The sequence below is a fragment of the Podarcis pityusensis genome, assembly GCF_964106645.2.
Source record: "Podarcis pityusensis genome assembly, chromosome: 6".
Classification (NCBI taxonomy): Eukaryota; Metazoa; Chordata; class Lepidosauria; order Squamata; family Lacertidae; genus Podarcis; species Podarcis pityusensis.
The window spans coordinates 63,497,065-63,521,411 of record NC_138030.1 but is presented as its reverse complement, the minus strand read 5'-3'; the positions used below and the strand labels follow the sequence as shown (position 1 = coordinate 63,521,411).

At 43.5% G+C, this 24,347-nt stretch overlaps 1 protein-coding gene and 1 long non-coding RNA gene across 24 annotated transcripts in view; one reads left to right on the top strand and one right to left on the bottom strand.

Annotated features, from left to right (window-relative positions):
- The window catches only part of LRRC7 (leucine rich repeat containing 7), a gene marked incomplete at its 3' end in the record, with an annotated part of 196,840 nt that overhangs the window by 108,766 nt on the left and 63,727 nt on the right, over positions 1-24,347 (bottom strand). For all 19 annotated transcript variants that reach the window (XR_013987318.1, XR_013987319.1, XR_013987320.1 and 16 more), the window contains 4 exons: positions 15,718-15,835; positions 9,279-9,357; positions 4,911-5,000; positions 2,117-2,173 (listed from right to left, as the gene is read on the bottom strand). Coding sequence is in view for 16 of the 19 variants with exons in the window: in XM_081008906.1 (XP_080865032.1) it covers positions 2,117-2,173; positions 4,911-5,000; positions 9,279-9,357; positions 15,718-15,835 (344 nt within the window). The remainder of the gene's footprint in view (positions 1-2,116; positions 2,174-4,910; positions 5,001-9,278; positions 9,358-15,717; positions 15,836-24,347) is intronic.
- LOC308478850 overlaps positions 5,576-24,347 on the top strand; it is a 69,020-nt gene continuing 50,248 nt past the window's right edge. For 3 of the 5 annotated variants that reach the window (XR_013987332.1, XR_013987333.1, XR_013987334.1), the window contains exons 1-2: positions 5,576-5,966; positions 11,176-11,355. This is a non-coding gene — a long non-coding RNA (uncharacterized lncRNA). The remainder of the gene's footprint in view (positions 5,967-11,175; positions 11,356-24,347) is intronic. The other 2 variants (XR_013987330.1, XR_013987331.1) reach the window with 1 other exon arrangement.

The following is a 24,347-nucleotide window of genomic DNA, read 5'->3' as shown; positions in this document are numbered from 1 at the left end:
TTATTTAGCACAATACAGCAGGTTGGGTAAAGATCCTATTCAGCAACTTTCACTAGTCAGAGTAGATAATAACAGGAAAAATGGATCAAATGTCATGGTAATCCATAGTTTATGATTTACTAGGAATGTTTCTATGGCTCCTGTGATTTACTCCACTGCTAGTGTGGAGAATTAACTATGATCCCTGGCTTAGTGTTACATCTGAACTGAGGATCATGGTTTGTTCCACTCATAACAAACCACATTTAGTAACCCAAGAACAAGCCTTCATGGTTTGTTTGGTGTGAAACAAATTAGAAGTCCTCATTCAGACTAATTGCTAAGCCAGGATCATGGTTTGTTGCTCCTGCTCTCATTACAGGAGGTGCAAAATGGGAGCCATACGCACGTTTAAAGTAAACCATTTACCATTAACAATAGTTTACTCTGATGTATGGACACTCCCATACTGGGACAGCTTCATTTGTTCATTTGCTTGGTGAGTGGAAAAAAATTGGATCAGTGAGGGTTTTTAACTGTTTTGGCCTACAGATTTAAGGAGGATGCACAGCGGTCCTATTACAGCCATTCAAAGAACATATGGTGAGGGGAGCTAAAGTGGCCAGAGAGTGCAGGGTTGTGCATAACATCACCCAATATCTCCTACTGATCTAGTTCCAGCATCAACCTTCTTGCTTTGAGCAGGAAGGACTGAAGGCATATTCTAATCTGAATATACTTACGATCAGAAGCATAACCTGGGTTTCCTAATGCTGTAACATTATAAAGGTAAAGGGACCCCTGACCATTAGGTCCAGTCGTGGCCGACTCTGGGGGTTGCGGCGCTCATTTCGCTTTATTGGCCGAGGGAGCCGGCGTACAGCTTCCGGGTCATGTGGCCAGCATGACTAAGCCGCTTCTGGCGAACCAGAGCGGCGCACGGAAACGCTGTTTACCTTCCCGCCGGAGTGGTACCTATTTCTCTACTTGCACTCTGACGTGCTTTTGAACTGCTAGGTTGGCAGGAGCAGGGACCGAGCAATGGGAGCTCACCTCGTCGCGGGGATTCAAACCGCCAACCTTCTGATTGGCAAGTCGTAGGCTCAGTGGTTTAACCCACAGCGCCACCTGCATCCCTCTCCTGTAACATTATAGGCGTGTGGAAAAGATCACATTTCAAACCTTCTACCCAATATGCAAAGGCCCAAGGCTGCAGTTGGAAAGGATGGGGACACTGGAGGCAGGGATTGCATGTGTTTCAACATAGCCTTCCCATGTGTTTATGCACAAACTGATATTTCTGAACTAGCCTTATTTAAGCTCAGAAAAAATACTGTCAGAGAGATTAAAACTCCCCTTATTCACATACAAAGCCTCTCCTAGCATTACCTTTCATAATGGTGCTCAGTCTTGGTAATTGCTTGATAGTTATTAAAATGACTCTGCTGCATAATTTAAAAAAACGTTGTTGTTTTTTTTAAAAAAAAGGGTTCAAACACAAATGTAATCTATGTTATATGCTCTCTGACTCATATATCCTGGGCTCTGAAATATAGATATTATGCAAATATAATCAGAGCTGCCAAGTATTACAAACAAGTTGAATACTTGTCATAAATGGGGAAAAAAAAGGTTTTTCATCATAACCAGATTTAGTAACAAGAGTTTGAAGTTGGTTTACAAACACTTATTAAGCTTGCTGGCTTAATCATGATCCTGCCTGTGCAGGATAGGAAGTCCATCCTAAGTAGATGGGCAGTTACCAAGATTGGGAAGTAAGATTGGTTTTCATCAGCCAGTTGAAGGCACTGGTACATACAAACAAAACTATTATCTAGAATACTAGGAAAACATATATGTGTAATGGATGTGTTTACCAATGGTTGGGTCTTACCCATAATTTATCAAATTTTGATTAAAGTTTGTTAGAATGTGTATGCTTTTTAATTCTTATCTACCTTTTACTCATTTCTGCTTATATTTATAGCCATTAATATATCCCCCAGTGGTACAATGTTCCAAAATAGAAACAGCAGTGGGAATCCCACAACAAAACAGCACAATTCATAACAGAAGGGGGGGGGGGACGGGACAATTCTTTGAATATTTGAGGTAACTAAAATATATAAGCACTTACTTTGGTAGAGTTTTCAAGTGATTCTCTCGTAATTCCAATATTCGTAATTTAACAAGTCTAAAAGTATCAAAATTTAAAAGTATAAGTTCAAATTAGGAAGTCATTAAACATATACAAGAATTGCTAATAAGCTATTTGTTTTAACATAAATTATGCTAGCCATATATTTGCATAAAATTTATCCAATTCACCTGGCCAACCTCTAATGAGAATCATAGCCATATATCTGTAGCTGAAATTATTTTTTGCAGATTATTTACTTAAGACAAATATGCTAACTCTTAATATTCAGTAGATATTTGCGGTTCTAGAATTTTATCTAACTTCATGACAGTGTACATCAGCTGTGATTGCCGGCTGTGCTCTTCTGGAAGATCCTGACAAACCACAGAGAACCAATTAACAAGCATAAATGCAGAATGTTGAAATAAATGTTGCTATAAATGACGGTTTATAAGGTTTATTCATTTCATAGCAAACAGAATAAAAAAAGAACATCTTACACATGATTCAAGACATCATATATTTTAGAGAATTGTAGAAAATCAATCAATGAATTTTGTTTCTGTCAGCTAAAATAATGAAATCTACAAGAAAGGATTCCGACTAAACATCAGGAAGAACTTTCTGACAGGAAGAGCTGTTAGGCAGTAGAACAGACTCCAATGAGAGGTGGTACTCTCTCCTTCCTTAGAGGTTTTTAAGCAGAGCTTGGATGGCCATTTGTCATGTATGATCTAGTGGAGATTCCTGAATTGTAGAGGGTTGGACTAGCTGACCCTCATTGTCTCTTCCAACTCTATAATTCTATGATTCTATTAAAAGAGAAAATTAAGATAAGAAGAGGCCTCCTATGAGACACAAGAAAAGAGAAACTATTCTAATGCTCTCTCAAGGATCCCAGCAAAACATATTCCCACAATGTTTGTAATTTTTGATAAGGATAAATACATTTGTCATCCTCTAGAGAGCAAACAATGTAATTTCATATGAAATATGCAAATACTTCCTGTGTGAATCACACACAGTTGATTCTCACATAACCACTGACAGCCTAAGGCTCTCACTATGTATCTAAAGCAAAATAAACTGATCTGCTTAAAGAAGCTAAACTACAATTTGGAAAGCTATTAAAACTATGTAATGCATTATTATCTGGAAGTGCTAGAAGAGCTTTTGTTTGCTCATATTATTTTAACATTCATATAACTTGAACAATTCAAGCAAATTCGCACCACGTTATTATTTTCCCCCTGACGAACAAGCCAATACACTTTAGAAGTCTCTATGGCTTTATGGGTTAACGCCTCCCCTGAAATAGAACAGGAAACAACAAAAATAATAATGTGGCAATGTCAAAATCCCACTCCACATTAGTTTAGGTAACTAAGGTGTCTAAAACCTAGAAAGACACCCTCAAATAACTCCACTGGTAGATAAAAAATGTAGAAAGTACATTGAGAAAGCAAATTATATTAGATGCTATGAGTCAGAGCTGATTCATACATTAAAGCAAAACAGAAGTGTGAGCAACTTTCAAATTGTCATTTGTTACTTTTGCTGCAATATTTAAGCGGAACCTGAGTATCTCACCTGAAATGAGTTAAAGTGGAAAATCTGCAATCAAAGGGCTTGTTCCCATTGTATCAAACCATGGTTTGCAGTTACATGCAAAAGCAATTGTTAACGAATGTTAACAGTTTAAAAGCAATAGGCAGCAAGTTGCCTACTTGTTCTCACATATATTTATTTTACAAGTCAGGAAACACTGCTGATTCTTCTCATCCCCAGGAAAAAAATGCCCCATCACATTTCAACAGACCTCAGTGTCCAAACCACACTGAAATACATTTACTGGCAAATTTTATTCCATCTTTATGTTGACTGTTGTAGCAGCAGGAGCAGTCAGTGGGTCAGGGTGGTGCTGTGGTGATGGCCTCCCAATAATGGCGTCACTGTAATTTACTGGGTGAAGGGGTGGTGCCAAAGTCAGGTTAGCATGGGCACATTGGCGGAAACACCCGACTGGCTCTACTGGTGTGTCCCCCTCACCTTGCCCCCCTCACTGCACAGTTAAGCAGCGGTACTGCCCCACTCCTGGTGTTGTTGATTAAAGACTGGGCCTCAGCAGTCTACTGTATAGCCTGTTGGTGTGGGGGTTTAAGCTCTGATGTCATTCAGCTCAGAATTATCCCTCTTCCATCTCTATCAATCTCTCGTTACAATAGTAGTAGGATCTCTTTCTCCAAGTCAGGTTACCCTAAGAAACACCAATTAAGTCTTCAATCATATAGGGTATACAACTGGATTTACTTCTGAGTAGACATGATTGCACTTCTAATTCAGAAAGAAAGTGTTATCATAGCTATCAAAAAGTAAAAACTAGAATGATAGTTTGTAAACTATCAAAGAATCATAGAACTGTAGAGCTGGAAGTGACCCCAAGGGTCATCTAGTCCAATCCCCTATAATGTAGGAATCTCAGCTAAATCATCCATGACAGGTGGTCATCCAATCTCTGTTTAAAAACCTCCAGAAAGTTCTCCCTAATGTTTAGTCAGAATCTCTTTTCTTGTAACTTGAATCCTTTGGTTCACATCCTACCCTCTTGTAGCAGGAGAAAACAAGCTCGCTTGATCTTCCATGCGACAGTCCTTCAGATATTTGATGATGGCTACCATATTTCCTCTTAGTCTCCTCCTCCTCCTTGGCTAAAAACACCCAACTCCCTCAATCAAAAAATTAAAATCCACATGCTTTTTCATAAAAGGGAAGTGTCACAATTTGTGCTTACCTTCCAAAGTTAGCTGGAAGAAATTCCAGAAAGGCATCATTTAGGTAGAGCTGGGTCAGGTTTAAAAGCTGCGTAAAGCCATCTGGGAGCCTAAAAAACAAGTTAAAGCTTTAGCTTTCATACTGTTGTTACTATGGGAACAATATAAGTAAGTCCCTGCAGATACATATCCTAACTCACACCTTCATTGCTATACAGTGAATAGATAAAATATATTGAGCTGCTTCTTAGATCTAACATTTTGCCATCTATTGCAGCAAATGATACACTATCTTGCTCTTTTAGGTTGATATTTATGCACCTAACTATTTAATATTACATCATCCCATTAATTTGTCTGTGTAAGCTTTCTGGTAGTGGATTTAATTTTGAAATTACAAGCAAATTATATCAATGACACTTTTTACAACCTCTGGAATTAAACATTATTTTTACTGTTACCAAGAGAACATACCATTTTATGCAGAATGAGTACCATGCTCTATCTATGAAATGTGCTGCCATCCCCACCCCACCCCCACCCATAAATGACCATAATAATTCTTATTTGGGTTGTGTGTTCCATCTTCTTTGAATTTGTGTAATTGAATGACGGAGCACTTCTTGCCTGTGAGAGGTGGCAAGGTCTCCCCAGAGTCTTGTGATAGGGCTATCATGGCCAGAACAGCTGGGATCCCCTGGCAATGCTGACAGTAGTCTGAGGAGAAGGCCGGTGATATCTGCCCCAGGGAGATGCATGGATCATGCAAAGTGAGCCAGGTCAACACCAAGACAATGAGAAAACCCAACAGGGTTGCCAGATGAAATTTCAAGTTCTTCTGGTGGCCCAGCAATTAATTCCAAAAAGAAGTGAAGTGACTGCATGGGTGACAACACCTGACACCAGCACCGCCTCCCTTGGGACAATGGTCTCCATAGTGAGCAGCTTGTTGAGCTTCCACAACTATATCTCGAGCTGTTTGACAAAGTCTCAGTCCATAAAGTCGCTGGCTGCTCTGAGTTGATCACGACTCAAGTGGGTACCCCTTTCCCTCAACAGGAGATGCAGAACATCGGGTAAGATAGCTGGTTTGGGCAGCAGTGGCATCTCAGGGACTCCATGGGAGGTCCACATTTCTTCTTTGGTCCCAGCTCCTAGACTTGTACAAGAGCTAGAATTGGGAGTTTTCCGGTGCTAGTGTCTTGACAACCACTTTGACGGGACATGCCGTCAAATAATGACCCATCTTTCCACAATGGTCTTTGCTCTTTATTATCCTCTGTCAGCATGGGCTGTGCCTCTACAATCTGCATGAGCTCCTCCGCTGATGCTGAAGGAGTTTCCATGCTGGATGGGAAGTACGTGCAAGACCGGTACTCTAGGCCTGAGGAAAACTCCCCCCCTTCAGTTAAGAACTTTAACTCACAACTCCATTTCTGACAGTTCTCAAGGTGTAGTTCACATCGGCACATAAGGCAAGTTATAAGTCAGCTGTGTCACCTGTGGCTGTCAGGCCACTGAGGAGTGAGAGAGGGGTGGGACACTTCTCTATTATCCCACCTGGGCATTTCCCATGGTCTAACTCTCCAACCCCAGAACACTGGGTTCTTCCAGAGATCAGATACCTTTTGAGGCTTAGAGGGGGCAGCTTATAACCTACTGTGACTCACTCTCTGAGCTCCTCCCATTGCTCCTCCAGACTTAACCATCCACTCCGTGATACCTTCACAGGGCTCCTGACACCCACCCTGGAAAGAACAAGTTAGTACTGCTTCCCATACAGTGGTTGATCCAATTGTCATGTCATTTATTGTTACCTATGCTCCTCCCTTGGCAACCCCAGGCATCGTGTGACAAGACCCATGAAAGAGGAACACAAAGCAGATTAAGATTCTTCTGCGAATCAGATGAGTTCGGAGACAGTTTAGTCCTGGGAAAGTGGATGGTGTTTTAAACAGCTTTATTTTGCTCCGAAGGGAGTATAGTGGGTTTGTGTAACTTTTGCATGGCATATCTTCCCCACCTCCCAAAAAGTTCATTTTTTATGTTTTGGTAAACTTTAGAACCTGCTTCATAAACATGGTGTACTCCAAAGGTCAGCAAACTTTTTCAGCAGGTGGGCAGTCCACTGTCCCTCAGACCTTGTGGGGGCCAGACTATATTTTTTGGGGGAAATGAACGAATTCCTATGCCCCACAAATAACCCAGAGATGCATTTTAAATAAAAGCACACATTCTACTCATGTAAAAACACAGTGATTCCTGGACCGTCCATGGGCCGGATTTAGAAGGCAATTGGGCCAGATCAGGCCCCCGGGCCTTAGTTTGCCATGGTGTACTCTCTCTCTCTCTCTTAATTATAACACCCTTGCACTTAGAAGCTTTAATACATTGTTATCCTAAGAGATCCCAAGAAATTTTGGAAGCTAATTAATTTATCCCTTGTCTGGCGACAGCTGTTATTTAAAGTGGGAGACTGGACTGAACAGAGGGGTACACTCTGTATTATCAGGGAACACCCTGCCCTCAGACAGAAAGGGACCCATGGTGGCTGGGAGGTGGCCATCACAATCAGCAATGTGAATTGATCTATGAAAAAAAATGCAGCCAATGCAGCTCTTTCAGCACTGGCTTACTATGATCCACATGGACAGCACTGGCTGGCAAATAGGCTACCACATGGATCAATTCAAGTTTTGAAGGGCACAATTCTATGGTTCCTACCAAGGCATTCCAAGGGCTGTAAGATTTTGCAGATCACCCTCTCTGTGTGGAAAGAGAGATTTGCTAGTGGAGCAGGCCAACCCATGAAGGCCTCCTTTTTACAGTTCTCACTCCTCCAACACTGGTGCTCTAATAGCTAAGAGGGGAAAAGAAAGGTCTCGCAACACGCCAGCTTTGGAGCTGGCATACTGATTTCCATTCCCACTGAAATCAAGTTCAAGGATGAGTCTGCTTATCTGATCCATTACAATCCGGACTCAGAGTCCATTTCAGAACCAAACTTTAGCCCTTTTCACCCTAATGGATTCCCTTATTGTGTGAGAGACAGGGAAATGCAACCCTGTTAATTCTGCTCAGTATCTCAGCGGCTATTGATATTGTTGACTATGATATCCTCGAGTGAGATGGGTATTGGAGGCACCATATTATTATGGCTCCATTCTTACTTTCAGGACTGTGTTCCAAGAGCAGCACTGGATGAGTACTCCATGGTCCCCTAGCACTTGTGCTACAGGGTTCCGCAAGGTATTATTCTCTCCCCAGTACTATTTAACATCTATATGAAGCCACTGGGAATGGTCATTAGGAGTTTTGGAGTAAGGTGTCACTATGCTGATGACACACAGCTCTATTTCTGCATGACATCTGAAATCAGGAGAGGATGCAAAAACTCTGAATGTAGTGGTTGCCCCCATGGGGACTAATAAACTTTGCTTGAATCCTGGGAAGGTTGAGCCTTGTTGGTGGGTGGCTCCTGTGCCTGGGAAACAGGGAAGAGATTCAGCAGGCTTCTTCTGTTTTAATCTTTAAACATTTGCTAATAACTTTTCTCTGTTTCCAAGCTCATGCAGGCAATTAAGAAAATATCTCTCTGTAGGAGTTGATCTCTGATTTTTAATTTTTATATGTTTTTTATTATACTTGTTTGATTTGTATATGAGTAGCAGCATGAAAATACTTTTTAAAAATAAAAGTAAATAAATATAATCCTCCTTAAACCACTATAAGCCCCAGGGATTGCTATGCCTCTTTCGGTTCACATCCATGTGGATTCCTAAGGAAGAGTTTACCTTTCTCAAAATTTTGAGCAAGATAAATCAATGGTCTGACTTGGTAAAAGAAACTTATCCATGTTCCTAAAAAGTGCTGGAAAATGGTTTTTATAAACTGGGAGCTTATCATCTTCCTCATATTGGGTTCTCCATGGCATCAGCCTTCAAACCCTCTTCAATAACCCTAAAAACTTACAATATTGAAATTTTGTTTGTGTATGTTTTTATAGAAATAAATCCTAATTGAAAATAAAAATACAATATAGAAAACTAAATCAGTACAACTCTTAAAATGTGTCCACCTTTTTTCCTAGCAGTCACTGCAGAATTTGCTGTAAGGCTATTTTACACTTCACTCAATGTCTTGTTGTTGTTTAGTTGTTTAGTTGTTTAGTCGTGTCCGACTCTTCGTGACCCCATGGACCAGAGCACGCCAGGCACTCCTGTCTTCCACTGCCTCCCGTTTGGTCAAAAAATTCTTACATAGCTTCATTATAACCAAATGACAATTCCATCCATGTGTTATACCTTCACTTTACATTACATACATTAATATGCAAACCACTGAACATATATAAGAGGAAACATTTAACTTCATTGACAGATACTCACTTAGAAATAGGATTGACACTGGCTTCAATTATTGTTAAACACTTACAGCACTTTATATTTTCTGGGAAATCTTGGATCCCTAAAAAGAGAACAAAGATGTATGTTATCAGGGAAGGAATACAACAAATGATTGGTCTTTAAAGTACCTAAACTCTCATTTTAGTCCTAAGCAGATCACAATTCCACACATTGCAGTAATTATATCTGAGCTTTTTAAAAATTATGGGTATGGCTAGGATTGAAAGAATTCTATCAGCATGTGGAAGAACTTCTGTAGAGGGATCATATCTAACCATTTCCCCCTCTAAATGCCATCCTTTATACTTCATTGGAAGTCTCTTTGAAATAAATTATTGTGCCTTGCAAAAGTAACTACTAAGCTATAATGCCTTTGAGCATGAGCAAATAAAGTTCCTGTTTTGTTTTAAACATGCCTCAGCCTTGCTTCTTCTGGGTGAGGGCTGAGTGGTCACGGGTTCCCCTTCACCTATATATAACATCTTGTTGCTGGTAAACAAATACACTACCACAAACAGTCAGTACCAAAACCTCTGCTATGGGAATACAGGGATGTGCTATTAGCCAATAACACACCCTAAACAGCATCCATTTTACCCAGCAATTAATAAATTGCTTTAATCTAGAATTTAGCTAGATTATTTAATGATGTAATAATGAAGAAACTTTCTAAAGTCTAATAATCCAAGGAACTTCAGTCAAACGGCTCTTGACTGGGTGGTTGCAAGACTGTGGCCTTCTTGGCCATGAGAAGCTGAATGAGGACTGAAAAAGCAATATATGATTGAAAAATGAAGAAGAGAGCTAATTGAAAGCACACTGCAATGTTACAGGATCAGCTGGTGTTAATACATAACTACCTACAACTGCAAATTATGTGCCAATAACAGAAAGATCCCTGCTGTTCTTAAGACGTTAGTAAAGGAAGAAGAGTGCTCTGGCGGGTGCTACTGCCTTTGCTTGTACTTGTATTAATATTGTCTTTCTTCTTAGCCCATGACTCATCACTGGAACTTACTTATGTTAATTTTTTTATTACGCATGTCAAGGTTATAGCCTGTGGATGTTTATTCTGAAAATGAAATAGAGTAAATCATCTGAGAGGTGGATAAAATGCAAAGGAAGTCACCAAGCAATGACACAGAAAAACAAAGTATCAAAGCTGAATTTATCACCCAAGGACTAGGAGACTGTCCTTATTCAAGGACTCCTTGTCTTTGAAAAGGAACAAACTTTTCTAGCAATGTTTTTTTTTTAAAAAATCTCCTAGCAAACACCTTTAGGTACATAGGACAGCTTGAATATATAGCACCACCTTATCCCTACCTTCTCTTCAGGTAAAGCAACCATATTACTCTTGCTGCAGGTGTATTTTGCACATTATCAGGCAGGAAGACAAACATGGCACAATTGTTGCAGGTCACTGCAGTAGCTCCCTCACAGTCCATGTCTCTTGGTCCTACATACATTGTGAGTCAGCACTCCAGGCTTTCCCCTCAGACTCCTCTGCTAAACGCCCCTGTTTACAAGTCTTTGTCATGAGAGCTTCTTCACATGCTGGATTTCTTCCTGTAGCGTTCATATTAAAAGTGCAGCACAGAGGTGTAATGATGGGCAGATACAAACAAGTCAAAGCTGACAAATTGGCTTCATGTTGGCAATTATCAGAAATATGGCTGAAGGTTGGCCGGACGTAACCAGAGGGCGCTCTTGCCTCCGCTCCTGTGGCTTGTGTTCAAAACAGCTGCTGTGCTAAAATGGTGTGGCCCATGAGGCGGCAGCAATCCATCACAGCACCAACATCTACCTTGGAATAATTTTTTTCTTTTCATTTTGCTGCTGCCGCCCTGATGCTGAGCAAGCTCTTTCCCTGTTATAGATGTGGGTCCCAATCATGATTTTCATGATTCCTTGAGGTGATCCTGAGTGCTGAAGGAAGTGGCTGGCTCGGAAGTAAGTTCTATAATGGGCAACACCAAGAGGCAAGAGGAGAAAGCTGACAGCCAATATCAACCCCTGGACTGAATGGACATAAGAAGGCAGAGGTGGGCTGAGTAAGGTTAGTGGGGCACTGCCCACTTGTCCTCATGGACTAACCTTCACTATTATCTTTTATAAAATATGTTTTTATCAATATCTGTAGAAGAAGGTGGAGGTTGTCTAAATATGAGTAGATGTAGAAGCCCTGGAGGCAGAGGTGAGATACCAGTGCAACCATTACCTTTGTGGAGACTCCTGGAGATGAGGCCAATATGAATGGGAGGACTCTGAATTGGTAATGGTATGGGCCAATGAAGAATAGAAGACATTCCTGGTACTTTGGATGTCATGAAGTCGTTGAGATGAAGGAGGCTAAGGATTCCGGTCAGAATTTTTTGTAGATCACCCAGCAATAGAGATATTTCAGACTGAGAACTGCTCTCCAGACTTTGTGGTCTTTTGGGGGAACTACAAACATGATCAAGTAAATGTCTAATGAGTATTCTTTGGCGGTTCTATTGCTGCCATCTTGATGAGATGTTGTGTGAACAGGTGTGTGAATTTGAGCTTATTTCTACGGTTTAGCATGTCATAACCATACAATTGAAATAACTAAAATATGACATGAGGTTCTCCATCATGAACCTTGCTTGACCCTGGTACCACCCTGATCTCAAGTGTCCTGAAAATATATCATGCCCTGTAAAGACCGTACATGTAAAACTAGCTACCATTAAAATCTACTTAACATTCTGAGTGGATGCTTTCAAGCTAATGGTGGTACAGGGGGCAGACAAAGAGATAGTCTGGTTCAGTTAATCACTTACTATGATTACAGTTTTTCTTTCACCTTTTGTTAAAGCAAAACACAGAGGGGGAGGCAAACAGGATAGCCAATTTTAGTCATTTTCTCACTAGGAAATTAAGAGTTCTTCCAAACTCTTGATTTGAAAGATGGACAAAGTGAGAGTGGGCAAGCACATATTCATAATTTTGCTAGACCTTGTAAGTCTAGCAAAATATCTCAAAACTTTCATTGTTGTGTGTATGAATACATGTGAGTGTTTAGACATGCATGTGGGTTCATGATACATGTGTAACAGCTAGACACAGTCTCTCACAATCTAGCAACTGGAGGGTGAAGCAGAGAGGGGTGATGGGATGAACCAAGGTTGAGGGCAGTTTCCTGGGTTCTTGGGGGGCGGGGAGCACTGGTTCAAGGAAAGATGCTGTGGAGAGGTTGACTTTGAAAGCAGCACCTGCTTCCCACTGTTGAAGCCATAACGCTTTGTGTGCTACAACACTTCCTGCCATGGAGCATGCTGAAAACTGTGGTGCATTCATGGTGGCTTCCGCTGCCGTCCTAGATATCTTCAGTAAGGTGTTGCGGATGCATGCAGGATCCTGTTATGGAGTAGTGAGAAGATCCTTCACCCATTACTTGAGATGGTTTAGCAAACATAGATGATGCAGAAGATGCATGGATAGACAGTGCTATTGCATCACGAATAGGCCTAAGGGCAAAATCCAGTCACCTGTCAGAGGTATCATTTAACTAAGCATCTCCATCCTTTGGTAACAAGTTCTGATTTGTCCTTTGATAGGGTCTTTAAGAGGTCCATGAAATCTGTATCCAGTGTGTAATGCTTATTGGCAAAGCTGTGCCGACTTCCTGAATTGCATGGGAACATTCCACTTCAATTTAGTGACTTTTTTGATAACCACTGGAGTGGGGACAAGTTGGCTGAGGGTCTACAGTGGCAGGAAGGGTCTGCACAGTGTCTGTTTTCTGCTGATTTTGAAAACAAGCCTAGAGTGGCTAGGGCACAGCATAACAGTGGCATGTAGTGAGCATCTTGAAACATCTTGTCTGGTTGAGGTTCTTTAATTACGGACCCTTTACTCCATTCATCATCAACTGGTTCTGTCAAGGTGAACGGATATAAAACTGTGGGCTGGGAGGTTTTGGCATGCATGGAGTCATCTCTGTATTGACAGATGAAAAAAAGGATTAAGCAAACATGGAGCAAAAAAAATGAAGAGGGGCCAGTCTATTCCTGCAAAAGCTACTGGTGCCATTGTCCACTAGAGGCGCAAGTAAGCCCAATGCAGTGATGATACACTGGCAAGTGAAATAAGCTGAGAAAGTTTACATTAAACTGGCTCTAAAATAAAGCAAGCATTGATCATTGCAGAAGAGAGACGATTTTACAAAAATAAAAATAGCTGCAGCCCAAAAGGTGCACTGAACATAACATAATGTTCATTGTAATGATACATCCTGTGCATTATGTAACACTTCTATTCTGACACCATTAGACAAGCAGAGTGCCCAAATAGGTAGCAGCAAAAATTAAAGAGAATCAATTATGTGCTATGGTGTCAGAATATATCCCTTTGAGGTTTTGTTCTGCTCATGAAACTCCCCTGGGCACTTAGAAATTGCTTAGCTTTAGTCAAGTCCTATTTTGAAGACTATATTAAGCTAAAGTCTACACAGCACACAGTTCTTCCTTCCTCTTGGATACCAATCGTGCCTGATGGCCATTGCAGAACTAGTCAGATTCTGCAGGAAGGCACTGAGCATGGAAACACCTAGAAGTTCCTCACATGTTTCCAAATTACACCTATTGTGAGGTGGAAAAAAAGTACAGTCATGATCTAAAGTAAGCATATGAAGCATTATGGTGGCTATGTTTTATAATTCTAGAAAAGATATAGAATTCTGTAATTAACAGTTTGTACAGAACGAAACATTGTTTCTTGGCATCTTAAATACTGGATATACAGTATCAGCAAGGATATATAGGCAAAGATATTTAATAAACTGGCTAATGCTTACAGATGTTCTCATCTCTCCCCCCCCCCAAAAAAAAACACTTTAACAAGACTGGAGGAAATATTCCCTCTCCTTCTGGTTGGTATAAACGTCAGAGTGCTTGTTTCTCTGGAGGGAGCGGGTGGCACCACTGAGCCTCTTGGTCTTGCTGATCAGAAGTTTGGTGGTTCGTATCTGCACGATGGGGTGAGCTCCTGTTGCTCTGTCCCAGCTGCTGCCAAGCTTGCAGTTCGAAAGCATGCCGGTGCAAGTAGACAAATAGGTACGGCTGCAGCAGGAAGGTAAACAGCGTTTCCATGTGCTCTGGCTTCTGTCTCGGTGTTCCGTTGCACCAGAAGCAGTTTAGTCATGCTGGCCACATGACCCGGAGAGCTGTTGTGGACAAACGCCGGCTCCCTCGGCCTGAAAGCGACATGAGCGTTGCAACCCCACAGTCACCTTTGACTGGACTTAACTGTCCAGGGGTCCTTTACCTGTTTTTTGTTTGTTTGTTTTGACCTTTCACACATAATGCAAAACACATGAGCATGGATGTTTCAAGAACATGATCATGGCTTGTGTTACTCCCCTAATTTTCCTGCTGCTGGGTGCTACGAACTAAGTCATAGCTTTACTTTGTGTGCTATCCTAAATGTCTTGTCCAGACAAACTCAAGAACAAACCTTGATTACCACTCATTATTTGTCTCACTGTAATGCAAAATGTTTGCCGGACAGCATTGAGGAGAATTATTTAAGCTAACCAAAGTTTCCAGCTCAGGCACAAACTCTAGCTGGTTTAAACCAAGAGGCATATACTGTACTTCCAATCACTGCTGATTTTAATGCTGTATTTTTATACTGCTGTAACCCGGACCTAATGGTGAAAGGTGCGTAAGAAATTCTAATAATAATATTAGGAATAAACTGTTCTTCAGGGTAACTGAGAATTCTTTTAATACTGTCAAAAACAATACATGAGAAAAAGGGTCTGAAAAGAAATTAATATTTTTAGCATTCTTTCCATCTCAAACCCTGGTTTAACATATGATAAAAATGTGGCATTTCCCCATGTGCTGATTTTACTTTATAATTAGAAATAGACATAGATGTTCATTATCAATCCATCCTACTATTGATACACACACTGCTCTCCATGTACATGGTCCTGGTTCACATGACTCAGCAAGCTTCAGTTAATCTAAAATGGTGACTCCCACATTATGCAACTGCCCAATTTGGCCCCCGTGCTTTAAATTTTTAAGTGGATTATAGAAACTCATTCATATCAGGTAGCCTTCTTCTAAACAAGGCCTTGGTTGATAGAGAGGTATTTTAAGATGAACAGCTTTTCATTATCTGAAATTTTTTTACATTGTTGCTTTACTTGTTATTACTGCTCCATTTTTTTTTAATTGTTGTTAGCGCTGCTGCCATTTTAAGTCTTTTATTATTATGTTTGTATGCTCCAAAAGCTGCCTTGAGTGGGCTGGGGGCAAAAGGTAACTGATAAATTACTTTATAAATAAGCATGGTAAAGGTAACTCTTACTTCAGCCTTTCCATTGGTTTAAGTTTGTGATTCTATGATAAATGAAAAGGAATGGACAGACATTTTTCCTTACCATTTTTACTGATGTCAAGTTCTTTGAGATTCACTAAACTGGCAATGCTGGTTGGCAGGCTTGAAAGGTCATTGTCTGGGATACTCAGTTTACGCAGAGCTTGACAGTTGAATAATTGCTGAAAAACGAGAGAAAATTGGTTATGATCCTTGCTTTAAATTTTGGTCTAGTGTTAACATTTAGAGGCAATAAAATAAAGCACATTTGCTCATGGCCAGTAAGACCCAGTGTACATGAGGTTGATCTCTAAAGAGCAGCAGAATATGCTCCCTTTACATGTCCCTCCCAAGAGTGAATCCTTGAGCTCCCAGGGAAACTCAGTGACAGAACACCTGTTTTGTACACAGAAGTCCCATGTTCAATCCCTAGCATTTCCAGATGGGCTTGCTGTCTGAAACCTTGGAGAACTGCTGCAAAGTAGTGTAGAACTGAGCTATAGGCAGCTCAGTATAAGACAGCTTCGTACGTTCAGTTGCAGATTAGAGATACAGACTTCTTAATGGGAGTGATTAGAAACAACAGGCCTACCAATTACAGAAAAACTGGCACACAAATGATTAGAGGAGTGAATGATCTTAGAGACCTAAGAATAAGATATTGTGCTGGTATACTATGAAACTTAGGTGACAATAAATCTGTTCTCCTTGTAAGATTTTGAAACCATCTCTTCACTTTTTCTGATATGTTTATAAAACTAAAAAGGGAGCAGAACTATAATTCAATGTGACCATAGTCCACAATGTTAAAATGCAAACAATGTGTAATTAATACTAGTGCTAAAATGCTGGTGAACAAACTATGGACTAACAAAACTCACTTTTAAAAAGCATTCAGTGTGAATTAGCATAGCTACCTCATATTTTATGATGGGCCCGATCATCTATTAGCAAAGAACAAAATAAAAATATTGCTCCAGAAAGTCTGAGAGCTACTATACAGAGACCATTAATTTGGGCTGGTGAATGAAGTAGCTTAATGCAAGCCAATTTACGCTAAGAAAAGAGTTCCTTTTGGAATAATTCTGTCATCTGCTTTTCACTTTGAAAGAAATGGCAAGCAATGGCAACAATGAGGCAGAGTGAGAAATGCACTCACAAAGGAATCAAATTACTTTGAAGAGCCTTTTAAGATATACATTTTCTCAGGAAATCTTATTTAACTCTAAGAAATTATGATGGCATTGAACATTAAGACTCTAATGGGCATAACCAACATGCAATATGTACTTATTTCTTTTACACAGGAATTCATATGCTGCTAACTGCTGAGCTTTAGGTCACCCATCTATTTTGTAGTTTTTCAGAATCCTAGCTGCACAAAAAAAAAAGTTCCCAAGGGCTCATAGACTATAGAACAGGCTTCCTCAACCTTGGACTACAACTCCCATGATCCCTAGCTAGCAGGATCAGTGCTCAGGTATGATGGGAATTGTAGTCTCAAAACATCTGGAGGGCCAAGGTTGAGGAAGCCTACAATAGAAGAAGCATTTGGATCTAGAATTTAAGATTATGCTCTCTGCTTTAATAAAAAGAAATAGCTCAATGGACAAACTATGTTATAGCTTGTTGAGATTTGGTGTACGGACTATGTAAATGACCTCACTGGCATAAGAAAACATATTTTATAATCAGTGTAGTGGTTCCACAGAATGAGAAGCATAGAATTAAGTTCATGTACATTTTTATGGGTACAGCTAAGGTAACTAAAAGTTGCAAGTTTTCAAACTACATGCTCTTAGCATAAGTGTTCAAAACAGAGAGGCGATGAGCTTGAAAAGTTATTTTTATTGATATCAATGCAAATCTCAGTTAGATGAATTAAGAAAAAGGCAACATTATTGTAGCATGAATCCTGGGGGCAGGGAATGCCTTTTAACCTGCATTGTAACATCCTGGCAATTTTGCCACAGTTGCTGTCCTGGATCAAGTGAGGAGAGGGTCTAATCTGTCTACTATCTAAGGATAAACAAGCTATATTACAGCACTGCCAAAGTTATATTATAGCCCTCAAGTACCTTTCATTGTGAAGCTAAGATGGTGCATTCATATCTTACAGGAAAAAATGTAATGTAATGTTCTCAGGTTCATTATTAAATGGAAGGTGTCAGCATATTCAACAGCATTTTCTATAAAGACTTCATAGATTATCACATATTTTAATGAGGTGCTGTACTTCTCACTCAACTATCTATTGCGCACAAAATTATATTGTGATGTACTTGTGGCCACATGTTAAAATTCCATGCTAGAATCTCTTTTTAAAATGTGATAGTCGAGATGACACATTTTGTGTTCTACACACACACGCATCTAGAAAGTGTAATCTCTTTTTTTAAAAAGTCTCTTTAAATTATTATTAAATAGTAACCATACATTATGATTAAAATGAAACAATAACTCTGAACTATCTACCGACAAATTGACCTCTATCACACACCATTTCATCTCTATGAGGCAGAAAAATATGATTTGGTATCTGGAGTCTTCTCTATCAACAGATACAAACAGCTGAGTAAATGACTCACTTCTCTATATCACTTTTCCTCCAACCCCCTGGAGAGTATAACTAAATTGCTTCTCCAGTTATAAACAATTGCCCGGTGGAGTGAATAAACCACTGCACTGAGCATCCAAATTTGGCTAAAGAGGCAAGAAAAGGGGAGATAGTTTAGCAATAGAACAATACAGAGTTGGCAACATCTACCCAAGTCAAGCAGTTTTAAGTTCCTCCACTGAAGTCAATGAGACTTAATAATTTGGAATGAAGGATATTGTGTAGCTTTTGCTAGAGTGTAAATTTAAAGATTCAACTCCATATAAAGCAAGGGCCACTGCAGAGGTTGTTCCCTCCCAAACAGATGCTACTTACGGTACATGGTAAGAACTAACAAACTGGCATTTGGTAATGTGATACTGGGGCACTAAGCACTACAACAGCAATATGCAATAACGATGCCACAAAAAGAAGTGCTTTTCACGCACGTGTAAACTTTCCAAAGCTCATCCAGTCCTCAAAAATGGAAGTTGCTTTGTGCTATGTTTCCCAGTGAGGATGTGTCTGTGTTTTCCTCCCATTCATTCTCTTGCAAAATTCCTCTAAAGCTATGAAAAGGACATGGACAGCAAATCTCAAATGTTAAGAGATTTGAAGCACTATGGTGATATGAATATACAGGTGAGCTGTACGCGTCAACAAAATATCCATTTGCTATCCAGCTTTCACTTGTGCTTTCCACAAACCTGTCCCCTTCCTCAAGTCCTTCAGTATTTGCAGAAAGAAGCAAGAATTTTTCTCATTTGCACTGTGACTTGGAGCAGATAAGGAACTGCAGCTGTTCTTGTACTATTTCTTCTCTTAACTCACTTGTGTTAAGAGTTGGGGGGTATTTTGCTCTCTCTTAAACCCTCTGCGTGCTTCCAAGGCCTTAGCAAGGTGCTATTCTGTTTGCACTGCAGTTTGGAGAAGATAAGAAATAGCAAGAGGCTTCTTCTCAAAACAAGTGACAGAAGGAACTGCATCTCTCCAAGCCCACAGGTAAACGCAGAGGCTTGGGAGATAGGCAGGCACCTCTGTCATTTGCACTGCATGGAAAAGGGAAAAGACAGACAGAAAGAAAATATTTTGTTTCTTGCTGTTTCTGCAGTACAAATGACTTGGTGGGGGAGGGATGTGTGTGTGTTAGCCATCCTTCACACTAGAGGAAAGGTGAAGTTGTGGGAATCTAGTCAGTGAATGGCTTCAAATGTTATGTTTTGAGACGGAAGGGAAAGGAAAGAGAAAGTGCAAATTCCTTTACTCACACTTCCTATGTAATGATCAAAGCAGTGAGCAGTACTGTGGGCTGGTAATGAGGAGTGCAAGCTTATGCCAGATCTGAGTTTTCACATCTACTGATGGAAGAGAGCAACTGTGAAGTAGATATTGTAACAGAAAGGAGACTTTTACTCTCTTGCTGCTATGACTGTCAGTCTGGGTAAGCAAGGGCTTCTCAGGTAGACAGCCACCACCTTCTATTCCCTCTAACCCCGTCTAGACATGAAACCTGAAGTTACTTTGTTAGGTCGTGGGTTGACATAGCAGCCGGCACAGCGATTTCTTCAAGTAGCTCTTTATTATGGCAAGCTGGAATAGAACTGACTGCGAACAGCTCAGCCGGCCTGTATTTATAGGCAGCCGGCTATCAACATTGTAACCACAACAGCCCAGAGTTCCCGCCAAAAATAACTGGCGCGGACCTGAGTGAAAACTATCTACAGACCTGAGTGAAAACTATATACAGTATCCCCCTGTTGGCCCAGGGTGAAACTACACTACATAACACCCCTCCCCACCGAGATAAGGCGTTAGTTACAATCGTAATGGTTTCCTTATATACAGCACTACGCGTAATGGTTCAATTAGGCACAAAAGCATATCGGTTACATTTCCCATACTTAGACCAACAGTGATACCTGTCCAACAACATAGTCCTTTAAATGAGTTGGGCGCTTGGAAACTCTGCCAGACCGCCGGGGGCTGGTAGCCAAGTCCGGAGGGCCACACAGTTCTCGCTGAGGCTGTGGTGCGACCCTAGGTGGCGTTGGAACCAACTCCCCTGGATCCGCTGCTGTGAGTGGAGCCTCCGCAAGTGGAGTGGTCTGAGTCTGTTCTGAAACGGCTTGGTTCGGCTCCACGCTGGCAGTTTGCGAGGGAGGTGTAGGTGGGGCCTCGCCATCTGTACGTGTCTCTTCTGGAGCCGCAAGCGCAGTTGGGGGCACCTCGGTAGTGTCCAAGTCCCCAACCCTGCGCCTAAGCTGGTCTATGTGCCGTCGCCACAAGCGTCCGTCTTCGAGTGCCACCTGGTACGAGCGAGGTCCAGTGACTCCCACTACTGTGGCCGGCACCCAAGGGATGTCCCCCACATAGTTCCGGGCAAAGACCTGGTTTCCTGGGACAAATGACCGTGGTGCGTTGGCACAGCCTGGGGGTTCAGCCACGGCAAAGTCTGGGTGTAGCCGGTCGAGCGGTGACCTGAGGCGGCGGCCCATAAGCAGTTCAGCAGGACTCCTCCCTGTGGCCGCATGAGGGGTGATGTGTTGCACAAACAAGTATTCGGCGACCCGCTCATGCCAGTCTCCCCGGTCCAGGCGCGCCAGTGCCTCTTTTGTCGAGCGCACCATTCTTTCCGCTTCCCCGTTGCTGGATGGATGAAAGGGTGCCGTTAGGGCATGGCGGATGCCCAGTCCCAAAAGATACCGCTCAAACGTGCCTGACGTGAACTGCGGTCCGTTGTCAGAGACAAGGACATTAGGACACCCATGCATTGCAAACAGGCCCCGCAGCACCCGGATGACAGCTTCGGTAGTGGTGGAGGGCATCAGGGCGACCTCCAGCCATTTGGAATAGGCGTCCACCACTACCATAAAGGTCCGGCCGTGAAAGGGGCCAGCCAGATCGATGTGCACCCTCGACCAGGGTGTCTTTGGCGTCTCCCAGGTGTGTCCCTTAGCTGCCGGTGGTGCAGGCCTCGACTCCTGGCACGCTTGACAGGCGGACACCCAGGCAGTGATGGCATCGTCCATATTAGGCCACCAGACGTAACACCGAGCCAACGCCTTCATTTTGACAATTCCCGGGTGGCCAACGTGCAGAGCCTCCAGGACGCGCTGACGGAGTCCCTGGGGAATCACGACGCGGTCTCCCCACAGCAGACAGCCGCGATGAGCTGAGAGTTCATGTTGTCTGGTTGCGAAGGGCTGGAACTCCGATGCAAAGGGCCCTTGTGGCCACCCCCTCCACACCCAGTTGAGCACCCGGCTGATGGTGCGATCCTGGGCAGATGCGGAGGCCACAGTGGCAGCCGATACAGGCGCTGCCGGAAGATCCTCAATCAGAAGGAGCGATGAAGCTGGAGCCGGGTCCTCCACAAATGCTGGAAGAGGGCAACGGCTGAGGGCGTCGGCATGGCCCATCGATTTCCCCGGGCGATGGATGAGCCGGTAGTGGTAGGCAGCCAGGAAAACAGTCCATCGCAGCATGCGTGGTGAGAGGACCGGTGGAGTTGGACGATCACCGGCGAGGAGGCCCAGGAGTGGCTTGTGGTCAGTGATGAGGTCAAAAGTCCTGCCATAGAGGTATTCATGGAACCTCTTCACTCCAGCCACAAGTGCCAATGCCTCCTTGTCGAGCTGGCTGTAATTCCGTTCCGTCGGAGATAGTGTCCTGGAAAAGTAGGCGAGCGGTGCTTCTCTTCCATCTGGAAAACGGTGACTAAGGACAGCACCGATGCCAAAAGGTGAGGCGTCGCAGGCAAGGACTAGCGGCCTGGATTCACTGTACTGTACCAGCACACTGTCTGAAGAAAGGAGAGCCTTGACCGCGTTGAAGGCCGCCGTCTCCCGATGACCCCAGGCCCAAGGCGTCTTAGTGCTAAGGAGTCGGTGAAGAGGCTCAGCCACTGTGGCTTTGTGGGGCAGGAACATGTTATAAAAGTTCAGCAGCCCCAGGAATGCCTGCAACTCCGTTTTGTTCTTTGGAGTGGGGGCCTGCTGGATAGCGCGGATCTTGGATGTGGTTGGATGAAGACCGGAGGCATCGATAAGATAGCCCAGGAACTCTACCTGTGGAACGGCGATCTGGCACTTCTCCCTCTTTACCTTGAGCCCGGCCTCCTGGAACCTGGTCAGCACGGCACGGAGGCGCTCGAACAGCTGCTGGTGTGAGTCTGCAGACACCAAGACGTCATCAAAATATGGTACCACGCCTGGAAGCCCTTGCAGGAGACGCTCCATAAGGCTTTGGAAGATGCCAGGAGCCACACTCACCCCGAACTGCAACCGGCGGCAACGGAATGCCCCCCGGTGGGTGACGATCGTCTGGGCTTCAGCAGTGGCATCATCGACTGGCAGTTGTTGATAGGCTTGGGCAAGGTCCAGCTTAGCGAAGACCTTACCCTCACCCAGGGAATGCAGCAGGTGTTGGACAACAGGAACCGGATAAGCGTGTGGCTGAAGTGCCTTGTTGATCGTGCACTTGTAGTCAGCGCAGATTCTCACCGACCCATCTGGCTTGACAGGCGTGACGATGGGGGTTTCCCACTTTGCGTGGTCAACCGGCTCCAAAACTCCTTGGGCGATCAGTTTGTCCAGTTGTTCGTCCACCTTAGCCTTGAGAGCAAAGGGAACCCGGCGTGGCTTTAGCTTGATGGGGGCGACTTGTGGATCAAGGCTAAAGGAGATGGGCGTACCTGTATATTGGCCCAAGGTGCCGTCAAAAACCTCGGCAAAGTCTTTGACCAGACCCTCAGTCTCTGCGTTAGAGATGCAGTTGATGCCGGTGACTTCCAGGCCGAGGGCATCAAACCAGTCTAGCCCTAGGAGGCTTGGCCGCTGACCTTCGACCACCACCAACCGGAGCAGGCCCGAAAAATCCTTGAAGGCGATCCGGAACCGGCCAACGCCTACCACGGGAATGTCGTTTCCCTGGTAGTCTCTCAGGTGTACGCGGTGAGAGTCGAGTTGCCTTTTGGACACTCTGGGTACCAGTCTTTTGATGGTGCTCCATGACACGATGGACAGGGCAGACCCGGTGTCGATCTCCATGTCACATGGAGCTCCTTCAATGAGCACCGTGACGTTCAGCTTGCGTCGCGTAGGCGAGTCGGTTTGGCCAATCGTGGTTCCAGACGGGCAGCGGCAGTTGGTGAGAGCGAAACAACTTTCCTTGGCAGACTGGAGTGAAGACTTGGACTTGCGAGTCGATGAAGGGGGGGTGTCAGACGGAGCCGATCGGCAGACCTTAGCGATGTGGCCCCTTCTGGAACACTTCCTACAGATGGCGTCTCTGAATCGACACTGGGCACGGGAATGGTTGCCTCCGCAGCCAGCACATTCCGGTTGGCCCTTGGACTTCAGTTGGAACTTCCTGCGCTCCCGCTTTGTCTGGTGCACGTCATCGTCTTCACTGGAGGATGCCTCCTCACTGCTGGCCTCTTCATGATGCACCGGAACTGGCTCCCTAGCAAGACGCGGGCTGCTGGACTTGCGGATCTCCTGGGCGGAGCGTTCAGCAGCTTCTGAGGCCACAGCCTCCTCAATGGCTTTCTGTAGCGTGAGGTCTGGCTTGGCTAGGAGGCACCGTTGCAGATGGATGTCCCGGACCCCGCAGACGATTCGATCCATCAGGGCATCGTCTAAGTCTCGGAACTCACAGTGCATTGCAGCCTGTCGCAGGGCGGTGGTGTAGTTGTTGATTGACTCCCCCTCTGCCTGGTTCCGGTGGTAGAACGCATGGCGGGCAGCAATCTTGGACGGCTTTGGTGCGTAGTGGTTGCGGAGCTTCTCTTGGATCGTGTCCCATGGTGTTGCCTGGACTGCTTCAGGCGCAACCAACGCTCGGGCCGTCTCAAACACCTCAGGCCCACAGAGGCTGAGGAATAGGCCCCGCTTCCGATCCTGTGATACTGCTGTCAGCTCGTTGGCTTGGAGGTAGCAGTCGAACCGAGCGAGGTAGGAGTCCCATGATTCAGAGGCTGGCGCAAACGGCGGTAGAGGCACAAGTGAAGCCATGATTCCGATGCCGGCGTGAAGGGCGATGGATGGAACACAGTGCTCTAGCCAGAACAGTCAGCTCTGAATTGGTTCTGCCCAGTG